The following is a 14456-nucleotide window of genomic DNA, read 5'->3' as shown; positions in this document are numbered from 1 at the left end:
TTTTACTGTGAACAAAAATTATATTTATATCTATTTCATGAATTTTTCAAGGTTTTGAAATACATATATATAAATATATATTGTGAAGGACTACTCTAGTTGAAAATTTCCTAATGTTGATGGTATGGCCTCAACGCTGACGTAAGTGTGTATCACCCCCAGTCCCTGTAGTTTGCAATCACATGTTATAATTGTTATCAAGATTGAGGCATCAGATCTGACCCTCTAGAAGGTGATCAGTTGGTTGATATTAACTTAGAGACATGTACCAATAGTGACACTCTTTAATAAATAAAAATGTTTTTGCAACGCTGAGATTAATTGTTTTTGACTTAAGAAAAGCTGAATAGTGAACACTTATTTGATAGAATTACAGATTAAATCACTCATTTTGATAAATAGGGCTACGCGTAGGAATTAAGGTTGTAGTTTGGTGGCAGCTTCTTGATGAACTCTAGAACAGCTCTAGCAGTGTTAGTGGCCGCCAAAGATCCAAACTTCCGGACAGCATTATCTCCTGTCTGTGCTCCAGCTAAATCAGACAATCCCCTTATTACAATCACGGGATAACCATTTGACACGCACGTCTAGTTAAAAATAAAATCAAAACAGAAACAAAAAACAACATGAGAAACTATTAGTTAAAAATGAATGATTCAAAAGTGTGTGTATGTGAATAAATTACCATAGCCACTGCAGAACTCTCCATGTCTGAGGAGGAAACACCAAAAGTATCATATAAGAAGTCTCTGTAGGCTGCATTATCCACAAATGTATTAGCAGTGGCTGCTTTTAATCCAACAACCAGTTTTGGTTTCTCTGGAAGACACAAAGTTGCATTCACACATTGCAACAGCTCCATCTTCTGCATCCATATCCAAATAATAAATAACAACCTAGGTTAAATACTGGAACCATTCTTTTGCCTTAATCAATATATCATTTTTAACAACCTCTAGACCAGCTGCAAGTTGAAGCCACTCTTGAGTTGTATTGATCCAAAATACTTTCTTAGGTGAATTTTTGTGACCAATACTGACTGAATATAGTTCCTCGTAACTGTATCCAATACTCCCTAACATACTGTCGCTGCCATCCCCTTGTGGAACAGTATACTTCCCAAAATCTAAGTATGCTGCATACTCACTTCCCTCTGCTTTGTCTGGATTCTGTTTTACTCAACCAAATCATGAGTTAAAAGTTAATACATATGAAGAGAAGCAATTAATTATATGTCATCAAATATCAAACTACTATGTATTTACCAGCCAATCCCACATGCCAGCATTGGTGATTTGCTTAGGAATGCTCACGTCTCCTATGGACATTGAGTTGTTTGTATTTCCAGCAATCCCAAAATGCACAATCCCTTTCATATTGAACACATCTATCAATTGTTGTGTTGCTGCTGCTGCGTTTACCTGCACATTTTTTTCTTAATAACATAAACTATATGTGTTTCATAAAAGTGTCAGATTTAATCATTCACATGAACTATAAATAAATTAAATAGACTAATATGCCACTATGAATATATTACTAAATATTAGGGGTACAATTAGTATCCAGAATATAAGACTTGATCCAAAATCAGCTCCAAATTTGTAAATATCCGGATATTAAATTTTTCGGATCGGTGTGAAGCAAATATTTGATTTTTAAATTTTTTAATAAAAAACAGTTCCTTATATTTTGTGATTTTTTATATATTCTACTTTTTAACAATATTATACTAATTGTTATTTTTCAGACATTTTAATAAAGCCACACATGTTTTTATAAATCTGGATCCAATATGTGATATTCCATGATATCCTACCCTTTTTAATATATGATCATTGATAAAATTTAATATTTATTAGTTGTACCTATATTGACAACTGTTTATTAAAAACTATCTTTTGTCAAAAATAATTATTGGAGTAGTTAAATAACTATAATATTTTCTGTTATAGAGACAGAAAATATTAGCCAGCCTATTTAGTCAGAAAATAACAGTTGGCAAAAAATGTAAGAAAAAAAACAACGAAAGAACCTTTTTAAAATTGTAACTATTGACTATAGTTGGTGGTTACTCACCATTCCTATCCCACATCTGACATAAACAACCTTCTTTCCATGAATCTTCCCTATCCTAAAACGTCTTCCTGCAATCATTTCATTTTTCTCACAAAATCAGAAAACATATTTACATTTTACACATATCTCAAAGTGACTTGCTTCCATTGACTGGTAACAAAAGACTCGATCACCATATAAAACGTGAAAAGATATATATTCAAGAAGTGGCAGTTATTAAGCTAAGCACACATATATATACCAGAGAGATCCAAGAACGGATGAGCAGGATCGGGTCTGAAGTCTACACTTCCCAGGAAAGCATTTTCTTCCGTCTCAAAGACCGTCACGAGACCGATATAAGGTCCTCTGCGGTTGACTTCTCGGATGGTAATGGCGTTTTTTAGTTTGTGTGGTGTGGCTGAAGCAGGCAAAACGTGCAAGGAAGAGATGAAGAGAAGAGAAAGAAGACAGAGAATGTGGTCCAGAGAAGCCATTTGATTGGTTGTAGGTTTTTGAGATCCAAAATCCCCTAGCTCATGTTGTATGGCATATATAGCATCCAAGTCAAACTAGTATACTATATTTCTTCTTCCTCGTGAATTTCCTTTCGTGTCAATAAACTAGTCGTAATCTTTACATATTATATATATAAACGTAGACGGCTGCACGTTTTTAAAAATACCAATAATTAAGCTAGAAATTGTCAAAATATATTTAGTTTGTTTTTGTTATAAACAAATCTAACAATGAAAAGAGGGTCCATAGTCTTGAAACATGGCCATTAAAAGTGGTTTCATTATATTCCTCATGCAATTCGTCTTCTTTTTTTTTGAACATTCAATTAGTCCTTTTCAACTGCCTAAACTATTGCAAAACATGAACACACACAACCGCAGCTAAGCCGCGTTTGAAAACTTTGTTTGTAATTAATATTCGATTTATACATATGCTGCATAAGAAGTTCACATTTAATAAAATGATTAGTGTGTTTTTGCTATATACGCTGCATAACATTTGATTGTGATTGTTATTACTATTTTTGCTACTCTTAAACGCTGCAAATATTTGAAATTTTTTAAGAGGCAACGAAACAATGACTATAGAATTATAGATCACTATTCACTAAGTAGTTTTTCATTTGATCAAAAATAGTAAGCTATTAATTTTCTCATAGCCAAGAAGTATAATTAGAGTATACAGTTAACACATGATTTGAATGGAATCTGTATAACTCCGACGTAAATAGTTTCTCTTTTACAAAGCTTTTTTTTTTTTCTTTAACAAAGCTTCTCGTTACGTTGCATTCGAACAAAGATGATAACGAATTTTGATCGAAAGTGAGACCAACTTTTTAATAGGTTAAAATAGCCTGTATCATAGACCATCGTGGATAAAATAGTTTAAACTATGAATCAGTTCAAACGAATTATTCTTCTTTTCTTGAAGTATGAGGAAAATGTTAAAACAGAAAGGAAAACCACATATGAATTGAAAGAAGCACAAGTGTTGTGAAGATGTAAATTTGCAAGTTATGGCTGATAAATTCAGAGGCACAAATTAAATATGAATTGGTGAAGATGGTGTATACGCGTAAAGACTATCAGGTTTTCACTCTTTATACGAAGGAATTTCATTATTCACTAACTTTACAATTTAAAATATACCAAGAACAAAAAAAATGCTATGACAAACATGCTTGTACGTGGCGATCGAAGTCAAATTTTAATTATGGTGTTTTCTGCATCACCGATTTGGTTATCCGAATCATAATTTTTATTTCTTTAAAAGTAAATTCTTTTTGTAAAAAAATGAAACATACATTACAAAAAGCTAGATTGATGAGAGCAGGGAGATGAATGAAATAATTGTATCTCTCATAGATAAATAGCATTTTTGTAGCGTAAATATACGCTTGCATGAGAAGATATTCACAAAAACTAATTATGATGTACAGTAACTACGAGTCCAAAGGTTTTAAGAGAGCTTCGGTACTACAGTATGTTCCCAGGAATTAGAATACAAAGGCATACAATCTTGCACATAATGCGCGAAGTTAATTGTCTTATTTTGTCCATACGGACACAAAGTCCCTTTATTGGTTATGTTTAAATTGCTGTTACAAAAATGCATAGTAACTACGATTTTCTTATCTTCTAGAGTTTCTACACTAAGAACCTAAAACGATTATGCATGGAAAGTGTTGGAAAATACTCAAATGATATCTGATAGAGTTATCTTGAACCTGGTTCTAAAACATAAGGCAGAGCATAGTAATTTTTACATGCTAACCTTGTTTTTGCTTAGGCTGCAAATTGTCATTTCCTTAAATTTCCTGTTTACCTTTGTATGGTTACTTGCTTATGCTTTATTGTGTTGTATTATGCTTGTTTATACAGCCCAATTTCCCATAGTTGGTCTCGTGTGTTGTGTCCCTACAAAACAAGAACTGTTGATCTTTATGGAATGGACAACTTCTGTGCTACTTGAAAAATTCTAAGTCTGCACTTGTGGAATAGTGTTTATGTACTATACTACGAGTCAAAAACTGATCAAAGTAAAATCTTAAATCTTTTAAGAGTCTTTGTAAGAGATCATTGCACATTTATAATATTTTGTCAACACTTCTGAGATATAGATTTCTCAACTTTTATATTCATTTTTCTGAATTTGGTGAAGCTCGGTGAGAAAGGACTCTCCCAGGCACTATTCCCAAAGTAAGAGAGACGACTTTAGACAACGGTTGAAAGCAGGACAGTGACTACTCGTATCTTTGCTCAAACCGGAAAGTTCTCATCGGTTTCTTCATGGCTCTTTGATGAAAACCCTACTTCTTTACCTCAAGTAGCATCCTCCACGAAGCTCATCTTTTCAAACCTCATGCCTCAACAAGTTTTACTCCACAGATCTACGGCTTTCTTTTGCATCTAGCATCTAATACACTCAAGAAACGTCAAGCTGGTATCTAACATCCCCACTTCCGTGCAGAACAAGACTTCCGTCTCACCAGATTACTGAAAAGTAAAGATGGCAAGAAGATTGACATGGGATGAGAAAGGCAAAAACCAACTGGTAGAGAAAGATGAACCTCTTATCAAACGAATCAAGGCGCCCTACGTTGATAACTCTGCTCTCATCAAAGATAATGCGCTCACACTGATTGGAAGAACCACTAACCCTCAGGAACAGAGAATTTGGGCTCTTATCCCTGCCCTCCCACGCAAATGGCAACTACAAGGGAGAGTATCAGGCTCAGATCTGGGAAATGGCTGCTTCCAATTCAGATTTGAAAGAGAAGAAGATCTAAAGCGAGTTCTGGAAAACAGACCCTACCACTTTGCGTACTGGATGGTCATACTCCAACGATGGGAACCAGTCATCTCAGCGACTTTCCCCTCGCAGATCCCGTTCTGGATCCGAATAAAAGGACTACCCCTCCACTTCTGGCATGAAGATATGCTGCGCGACATAGGGAAGGATCTGGGAACACTCATGAATCATGAGCTCACAAAAACCTTGGCGAGAATCCAGGTTCTAGTCGATGGACTTAAACCATTGGTTAAAAAATCCATCGTCGAGTTTGACTCTGGAGAGGAAAGCTTAATTCATCTGGAATACGAGCGCCTAGAGAACCACTGCTCCCTCTGCAATGCCCTCTCCCATCTCAAGAAAGATTGTCCTAGCTTCACAGGAGATAACCAAGCTACAACTCAGCACCAGGAAACAAAGGTGAGAGAGATGAGCGAGAGAGATCTTTCTAATGCCAGACCCCTCCTCTACAGCAACATGGAACAAGATCACACCTCATTGCATCGTGAGGGAGAAAAGCAGGGGACTACGACCAGAGAAACCAGAAGCCCTAGGCCTTTCAAAGATAGAGTTGACAGACATGGCAATAGCTTTGGTACTAGAGTCGCTACAAAACAAACAAGAGTTCCACCTCCCACAAAAAACATGATGTCCAAAAGCGATATAGCAGAAACTTGGAGGAAAGATTCTAACCTCAAAGAACCGGAACCCGTGATCTACTCATCTCCTTCCTACACAACAAGAAGAGAACCAGCTGCAATAAGAGAACACTACAAGCGGGCCCCTTTCCCACAAAGGGAACTCAAAGAATGGAGAGTAAAACCTACGACAGTAACGGTCCCTGAAGCACAAAAAGATAGCTCAAATCATTTGGAGCGTCGTGACTCCAGAACCGAACCTCTACAACTCCAATACCACCAAAGCTCAGAGGGACAACAAACTGAAGAGGAAATTCAAAAGGACCTTCACGAAGCAACTATGCTGTACCTGAGCTGCTCAGACCCCACAGAGGCAGCAGCCAGAAGGCAGAGAGTAAAGTTTGGAGATGATAGAGGCCAGGTAGAAGAGACCACAGCTGCACTGCTAAAAGCCCAAGGCCGCCGAGAGAACTACCTAGCGCCTGAAGAAACAAGACATAACCATGTCACTATTAGATCAAAAGAGCAAGTCTTGGAGGATCTTAATGCAGTTACACTCCAATACCTTAGCTGTTCAGATCCTACTGAAGCTGCAGCTAGGAGACAACGGGTCCTTAACAGTGAGGCGTCAGGCTTAGTGGAAAAGACAGCAGCTTCAATCCTAGCTTCGGAAACAACCCCGAGACGCCCGCTTTCACCTTGGGAGCAAGGCATCAAGTCAATAAGCCCACCGGGAGAGGGGTCTCTTATGGGACTACGTCAAGACCAAATCTTCACCCCCATCCCAAGAGAAGAAGAAGATCTAGGCTTTGACCCACCTTATAGTGTTGAACCTGCCCAAATTAACACTCTCCGGGTGCAAGAAGTCAGAGAACACCCTGCACGCATTAGATCAATTATTGTTAGCCCCCCTGAGACGACGGAAACATCTCCTCTGCAACAACAGTTAATCCCTGAGCTGCAGGAGGAAGAAACTCTTAATGACTTCCAAAACAAAGTAAGGGAAAGAACGGTGCGACATCATAAAGCAAGATCACCACGAAGCGGAACTAATGTCCTGCGAGGAGCCAGCACAAAGAAAAGAAGATTATCACAAATTCTTCACTCACCAGGAGCTAACAAAAAACAAAAGAATGATGTACCAAACAAAGGACGTACTCGCGGGGAAGCTTCAAAGTCGGGTAACAAGGCATCAGAGAACCCAAAGAACCCACCTATCCAACTAATTCCAGCTATGTCGAAGAAGAAAATGGATTTTCGGGTTCCCCCTCCCCAGGCTCCTTAGTCGTTCTGAGCTGGAACTGTTGTGGGTTGGGGAACCCCATAACAGTCCAGCGTCTGAAGGAGCTTCGGAAAAGGAAGTCTCCTGACATAGTGTTCCTAATGGAAACAAAGAACTCAGAAGAGATGATTAGGAAGGAACTCCCCTGGCTGAAAGAGGAAAATAACTGCATAGTTCCCCCCCATAGCCCCGGCGGTGGTGGTCTGATTCTCAGTTGGAAAAAAGACATTGATCTTACTGTCCTTTCTACGACAGACAACTTCATTGAAACGAGAATCAGTTCCAAAGGAAAGAGCTTCCTGACTACCTTTCTTTACGGAGAACCTGATCACACAAAACGTAATGCAGTCTGGAACGAGCTAACTACTCTACATGCTAACCTAAAGGAACCTTGGTTCTTAACAGGGGATTTCAATGAACTGCAAGATAATAGTGAGAAAAAAGGAGGACCAGAGAGAGCAGAAGGCACCTTTGGAGCCTTCAGAACATTCCTATCTGAAAATGACCTGTTTGATCTCAAACATTCTGGTAACCCTTTCTCTTGGAGGGGTAAAAGAGGTGCACACCTTGTTAGATGTCGCCTCGACAGAGCTATGAGCAACCCAGAATGGATGGAGCTCTTCCCCTCCTGCCGCTGTCAATATCTTAAATTCGAGGGATCTGATCACCGCCCTATCCTCTCCTACCTGGATACAACAAGAAAGAAAGGCCATAACTTATTCCGCTATGACAGACGCCTAAAAGATCAAAAAGAGATTAAAGAATTGGTAGCGGAGATCTGGCAAAACTGTACTTACCTTGGAGTAGAGGCTAGACTCGTCTTAGTCCGCAGAGCAATTTGTAAATGGTGCAAGCTGTTCCAGGAAAATAGCAAACAAACCATTGAGAATCTACGAGTAGAGCTTGATGATCAGATGACTAAGGACGACCCAGATGAGGACAGGATCCAAGATATCAATAAACTCATCCTAAAAGCTTATAATTCAGAAGAAGCATACTGGAAACAGAGAAGTCGACTTCTTTGGCTAACTCTAGGAGACTCAAACTCTGGCTATTTCCATGCAGTGACAAAGACGCGAAAGGCAAGAAACAGGCTAACGGTTATGGAGAATAAGGATGGCATACCTGTCTATGAAGAAGACCAAATCTCAGCGTTAGTCTGTTCCTACTATGACAACCTCTTCACTGCAAATCAAAGAGGAGAAATTTCTTCAACGATCTCCCAAGCGCTCAAGCCCTGTGTAACTCAGGAATGGAACGAGCTGCTTACCAGAGACCCATCACCGGCTGAAATAAAAGAAGCACTCTTTGCAATCCACGCAGATAAGGCTCCCGGGCCTGACGGGTTCTCAGCAAGTTTCTTCCACTCAAATTGGGAGACCATCGGCCAATCGATCATCACTGAGATCCAAGAGTTCTTCTCCACGGGCGTATTGTCACCAACATTGAATGTGACTCATGTTAGGCTGATCCCTAAGACATTAGGAGCGAAAAGAGTGGATGAATACCGACCTATAGCTTTGTGCAATGTGTACTATAAAGTCATCTCTAAGCTCCTATCCTTGCGCCTGAAACCCATACTTTGCTCCATAATCTCAGAGAACCAATCCGCTTTTATTCCTGGAAGGGCAATAACAGATAATGTTCTAATTACGCATGAGGTACTGCAATTTCTCAAGACTTCACAAGCTAAAAAACAGTGTGCAATGGCAGTCAAGATGGATATGTCAAAGGCCTACGACAGAGTGGAATGGGAGTTCATAGCTCAAGTAATGAAACGCCTAGGTTTTCATGAAAAATGGATCAATTGGATCATGCAGTGTATCACATCGGTTTCCTACTCCTATCTGATAAATGATTCAGTCTATGGTCTGGTCAAACCTCACCGTGGAATCAGGCAAGGAGATCCGATCTCGCCGTACTTGTTCATCCTATGCGGAGAGGTCCTCTCAGGCCTTTGCAGAAAAGCGGAGTTAGAAGGATCAATGCGGGGAGTTCGAGTTGCTAGAGGCTGCCCCCGAGTCAATCATCTACTTTTTGCTGACGATACAATGATTTTCTGCAACTCAACTTCAGAAAGCTGCCTAGCCTTACTACGGATACTGCGAGATTATGAAAGTGTATCAGGTCAAAAGGTTAATATTGCCAAATCTGCAATCAACTTCTCATCAAAAACACCCCCTGAGGTAAAACAAGCAGCAAAAGACTTATTGGGGATCCAAAAGGAGGGTGGGATGGGTAAATATCTAGGCCTACCAGAGCATTTCGGAAGAAAAAAGAAGGATTTATTTACCTCGATAGTTGATAGAATCCGACAGAGAGCTGCGAACTGGTCAACACGCTTCCTCTCGAGAGCAGGCAAGCTCACCATGCTCAAAGCGGTCCTTACAGCTATCCCAACCTATGCAATGTCTTGCTTCATACTACCCCAGAGCCTCTGCAACAGAATCCAATCATCATTAACGCGTTTCTGGTGGGACAAATCTCCTGACAAGAAGAACATGTGCTGGGTAGCATGGGGAAAACTTACACGACCAAAAAAGGCAGGAGGTCTTGGGTTGCGAGATATCCAACGGTTTAATCAAGCGTTACTTGCAAAAGTAGCTTGGAGAATATTAACATCACCACACTGCCTTCTAGCTAGAGTACTCACCGGGAAGTATTGCCATAAGAAAAGCTTCCTGGATGTACAGACCCCAGCAGTTTGCTCGCATGGATGGAGGAGCATTTTGCACGGTAGAGACCTACTCCAAGAACACCTAGGAAGAGCAATTGGCAATGGTCAGAACACTAGACTCTGGAAGGATCCGTGGATCTCACTCCAAGCCCCATTAAAGCCCTATGGACCAGTACAAGAGGCGGGACTGGACCTCAGAGTTTCTGATCTACTAACGGATGACCTTCAGTGGAACAAGGATAAGATCGATAAGTTCTTACCAGACTTTACAAAGCAGATCCAGTGTCTTAAGCCAAGCAAGGAAGGTGCAGAGGATATTTACGTGTGGCTCCCCCTTGAGTCTGGTGTCTACTCCACTAAGTCGGGTTACAACTCTAAAACCCAGCTCAATGCACACACACACCTGCAACAGAGAACCTCAAATCCTCCTCCTAACCTGGAATTCGACTGGCTGAAAGATGTGTGGTCAATCAAAACAGCGCCAAAACTTAAGCTTTTCTTATGGTCGATTATACAGGGAGCTTTACCTCTAGGATCAGAACTCCAACGTCGAGGTATGATCAATGCTGCTGCTTGCCCCCGCTGTAAGAAAGAGGAATCAGCTACCCATATATTCTTCCAGTGCCCCTTTGCCAAAGAAGTATGGCGCCACATTCCTCTCAACTCATCAGTTCACCTAGCTGATGCAGAGACTTTTGAATCCTATATGGGGCAATTCCGAAGCGCCCTCTGTCTCCCTCCTACAGGCATCAGATCACCAGTGCTCCCGTGGATCTGCTGGTCACTATGGACGGCAAGAAACAAGCTGATTTTCGATGATAAAACGGCTCAACCACTCGAAATAGCGACAAAAGGGCTTGCAGCTGCACTTGAATGGGACCTAGCTCAGAGCACCGATCAATTGAAGAGAAACCAAGTATTCCCCCAAGCTCCAAGCCGACGACAAATACCAGGAATCCAATCATACCCCTCTTGCTTCGTAGACGCAGCGTGGGATGCCTCCTCCAACCGAGCAGGTATCGCTTGGCATTTCACCAACGATCTAGGGACCAACTCTCCTCCAGGATCCCAGATCATAGACAATGTGGCTTCCCCCCTCATGGCGGAATCGCTGGCGCTCAGACAAGGAATCAAAGAAGCCCTAAGTCTAGGGAAGAAGTCAGTTTCGTTTCACTCCGATTGCGCAACGCTCATCAGAGCAATCTCAACCCAAAGTCAGATCAAGGAGATCTATGGTGTTCTTCAGGATATCAAGCATCTCTCAGCAAACTTTGATCGCATCCAATTTCTGCATATCTCCCGTTCCCAGAACAGAGAGGCAGACTATCTAGCTAAAGTGGCCCTTAAGGCCCATCCGTTTCCTTCTTGCTTTGTTATGGGCTAGCCTTTGGGTCTAAACCTTCATTTGTTTCAGTTTTTAAGTTCTAATATATTCAGTTGTTCAAAAAAAAAAAATATTCATTTTTCTGAATTTCTTAGATATATCTTTTAATTTTTTTTCTGGAAAGAAATAAAGATCTAGTGAAGAAGCAGGCAAGCACGACTCTTAACTCATTTTTTTTTTCAGCTATTTCACAAGTGTTAGCCTATTTTTTCTCGGAGTTGAGTTTTTTTCTCTACGGATCCCAAAATGAATCTCCCCCTCTCCTTCTTCTCAATCGCCCTCATCGCTCTCCTCTTCCTCCACCATCACGCCCTCGCTGCTTCTCACTTCGAAGGCTTCGATGCCGAAGACGACGAGTTCTCCGAAGACTCCACTGAGCTTCACCACTCCCTCCCTCCTCCCCTCATAACCCAGTCTCAGTCAACTCTCCCAGATCCGGATCCCTCCCCCGAACCCAGACCCGATTCCAAATCGAACCCGTCTCTTACCCAAACACCTCCCAAGAAGCCCTCTTCAACCTCCTTCGATTTCTGGGACGAAGACGAGTTCGAGGGCTTGCCGGAGAACGAATCTCCGGTAACCCCATCTCCTCGCGATCAACTAACTCCAGATCCATCGCCCGCTTCAGAAAGTCCCGACCTTGACACCACTCCGACGAAGAAGAAGATATCATCCTACACCGTAGAGATCGTCTCCGTATCGATCTTGATCGCTTACTTGATCAACTACTTCACCGGCAAACGCGAGAACGAGAACCTCGCCTTATCCTGGGCCACCAAGTTCGGACTCAAAGACTCAATCTTCGAGAAAAACTTTAGCTTTCTCGGAGTCGGCGAAGGAGAGGACTCTCCCCTGCTGCTCAAAGAGGCCACGAACGTGTTCAAGTTCTACGCGAGCGGGAGGAGGTTTTGCCACGGGGTGTTGGCGACGATGGAGCTTAAGAGTAGACATGATTTGATCTCGAGGCTTTATAATTGCGTGGTGCCTTGTAAAGATGAGATTAGTTTCGAGGTGTATATGAACGAGGAGGCGATGGATCATGTTGTGTTTGCGATGGCGAGGAAGAAGATGGCGAAGATGATGCATAAGGAGCTGAGGGATCTGCAGAGGTTTGGAGGGGTGGTGGCGGCTCCTGGTGGGAGGAAGTGGGTGGCGGAGGAGTTGGCTGTGATCTCTGAGTCTAAGGAGGTTGCTGGGGATATGATCACTGATGTTGTGCTTGATCAGGTTAGAATGCTGAATCTCTTTGTGTGTTCTTATTGTTTGAGGGTTGACAATGATGAACATGAACATTCATAGGAACTTTGCTCTTGCCTCATTTGTAACTTTGTCACTTAAGGTTCTGTCTTTTTGTGGTGTGCTTCTGATAGAAAGACAGAGACTTTCTGTGAGTTGCGAACCATACATCACTTTTTTTTGGTGTGAATCGAATCGGGTTTGTCTCTCTGTCCAGTTATAGAGAGATACAGGGTCTAGACTTGTGATGTACAGCAAAATTCCTTAGGTTCCTTTTGTTAGGATATATTTAGGCCTGATGATAGTGATATGTTGAAGGCAGATCGTTACCTGAGTTCGGAATGCTATAAGAGTGAAGTAGTTTTAGTGTATATGATGTTCCTCTCTCTTTCTGTGTTTATCTCGGATCTTTGATCACTTATCATAGTGTAGCAAGTATGAATGACCAATGCTGTTAGTCTATTACTGTTGTATGGCTAACGTTTCCTTGTTGTATATATAGGATATATATTTCAATTTCTCCTCTGTTGATGTGGACTTAGATTGTTGATCTTTGCTTGTTAATGTATGGCTTGCGTATCTCCTCAAATCATCTGTTATACATACTAATCAAATTTGGGTGATGCAACTGGGTTCTGTAGGTTTTTGGTGACAAGTCGTTTGAAAAGTTTGGAAAGTATTTCATCTCAATGCATTTTTCGGACCAACTTCCTGGCAAACACAGGAAGATGCTGCTTTTCAAGTTTGCCTTACCTGATGCTAAACACATGGATGATATGGTTCGCTTGGTAGCCCTTATTCCGTATTACATTGACTTAATTGGGCGCTACAAGCTCAGCTCCCAGGTATAGTGGCAAACTTATTATCACTTGCAGTTTTATCATCATGCGTGACAGGTTGAATAAAGTAAAATTTGTGTATGCAGGCACGGAACAAAACCGATGGTGCTAGACAAAAGGCGGCTCAGGAAGCATACAAGGAACTAGAGAATGTGAGGCAAGAGGCATTGCAGAGAAAGAAAGCCGAGAAGAAGAAACTATTGGAGGAGGCCGAGGCAAAGCTTAGCGCCGAGGCTCTAAGGAAGAAAGAGGCTAAAGAACGTGCACGACAGATGAAGAAGTCAATGCCAAAAGTTAAGATGAGTCGTGGCCACTAAAGACGCTCAAGCAATAGGGACATCTCTCTTACGATCACAATCTCATGTCTGCCATTGGAACAGCTATATTTTATTCCTCTACTCCCTCCTTTTTTTTAGCCCTTTCGATTAGATATTCCTTCTTACTTCCATGAACCTTACGGTTTCCCTTATAGTGACACCCAGGCTGTGCTTTTGATAATCCTCAAAGACCTAGTTTCTTGTTCACTGAAAGTAATATCCTTTATTCTCAGTTAGCCCTTGCAATGAATGACAAAGAAATGTTAAAAATTACCTACACAGTAATTAGGAGCTTTGTATAGGCAAGGGTTTAACATTATCAAATTATTGATTTATTTTTTAGATATTTGAAAGAGAAAAAGACTATGATAGCACCAAACCAAGTTTTTGTTCCCAAAGTAGCACTCAAGGTTCAAAGTCACAAAAATAGGTTTCATTAAAGAGATATACATTTATACCCCTTGGGTTAATTAATCTAAACCTTAGGGTTTAGAGTTAAGGGGTGGGGTTTTGGAATTAGGGTTTAAAATTTTATAAAAAATAAATACTAAAATAAAAAATAAAAATTTTAAAAACAGTTTCAAAAAGTATTTTTAAATTATAAAAAAAATAAAAAAAATTTCAAGAAAAAAATTATAAAAATTTCGAATCTAAAAACACATAATCTGAAACTATAAAAAATTTTATTTTTTTTCATTTTTTTATTTTTATTTTAT

General features: G+C 40.5%; 2 protein-coding genes across 2 annotated transcripts; one reads left to right on the top strand and one right to left on the bottom strand.

The window, feature by feature from the left end:
- Positions 1–264: 264 nt before the first annotated feature.
- Positions 265–2661, bottom strand: LOC103862017 (bark storage protein A). The gene is made up of 6 exons (XM_009139734.3): positions 2321–2661; positions 2080–2147; positions 1266–1421; positions 954–1169; positions 686–865; positions 265–587 (listed from the first exon to the last, which is right to left on the bottom strand). The coding sequence occupies exons 1-6, from the start codon at positions 2553–2555 to the stop codon at positions 405–407; spliced, it is 1038 nt and encodes a 345-aa protein (XP_009137982.1). The 5' UTR covers positions 2556–2661; the 3' UTR covers positions 265–404.
- An 8842-nt stretch (positions 2662–11503) lies between these two features.
- On the top strand, positions 11504–13979 carry LOC103862007 (uncharacterized protein At5g49945). Its single transcript, XM_009139726.3, has 3 exons — positions 11504–12575; positions 13226–13429; positions 13510–13979. The coding sequence occupies exons 1-3, from the start codon at positions 11595–11597 to the stop codon at positions 13738–13740; spliced, it is 1416 nt and encodes a 471-aa protein (XP_009137974.1). The 5' UTR covers positions 11504–11594; the 3' UTR covers positions 13741–13979.
- The last annotated feature ends 477 nt before the right edge of the window (positions 13980–14456 follow it).

This window comes from Brassica rapa, chromosome A01 (assembly GCF_000309985.2).
Source record: "Brassica rapa cultivar Chiifu-401-42 chromosome A01, CAAS_Brap_v3.01, whole genome shotgun sequence".
NCBI lineage: Eukaryota > Viridiplantae > Streptophyta > Magnoliopsida > Brassicales > Brassicaceae > Brassica > Brassica rapa.
The sequence above is the reverse complement of the archived record's forward strand: the minus strand, read 5'-3'. Positions and strand labels throughout refer to the sequence as shown.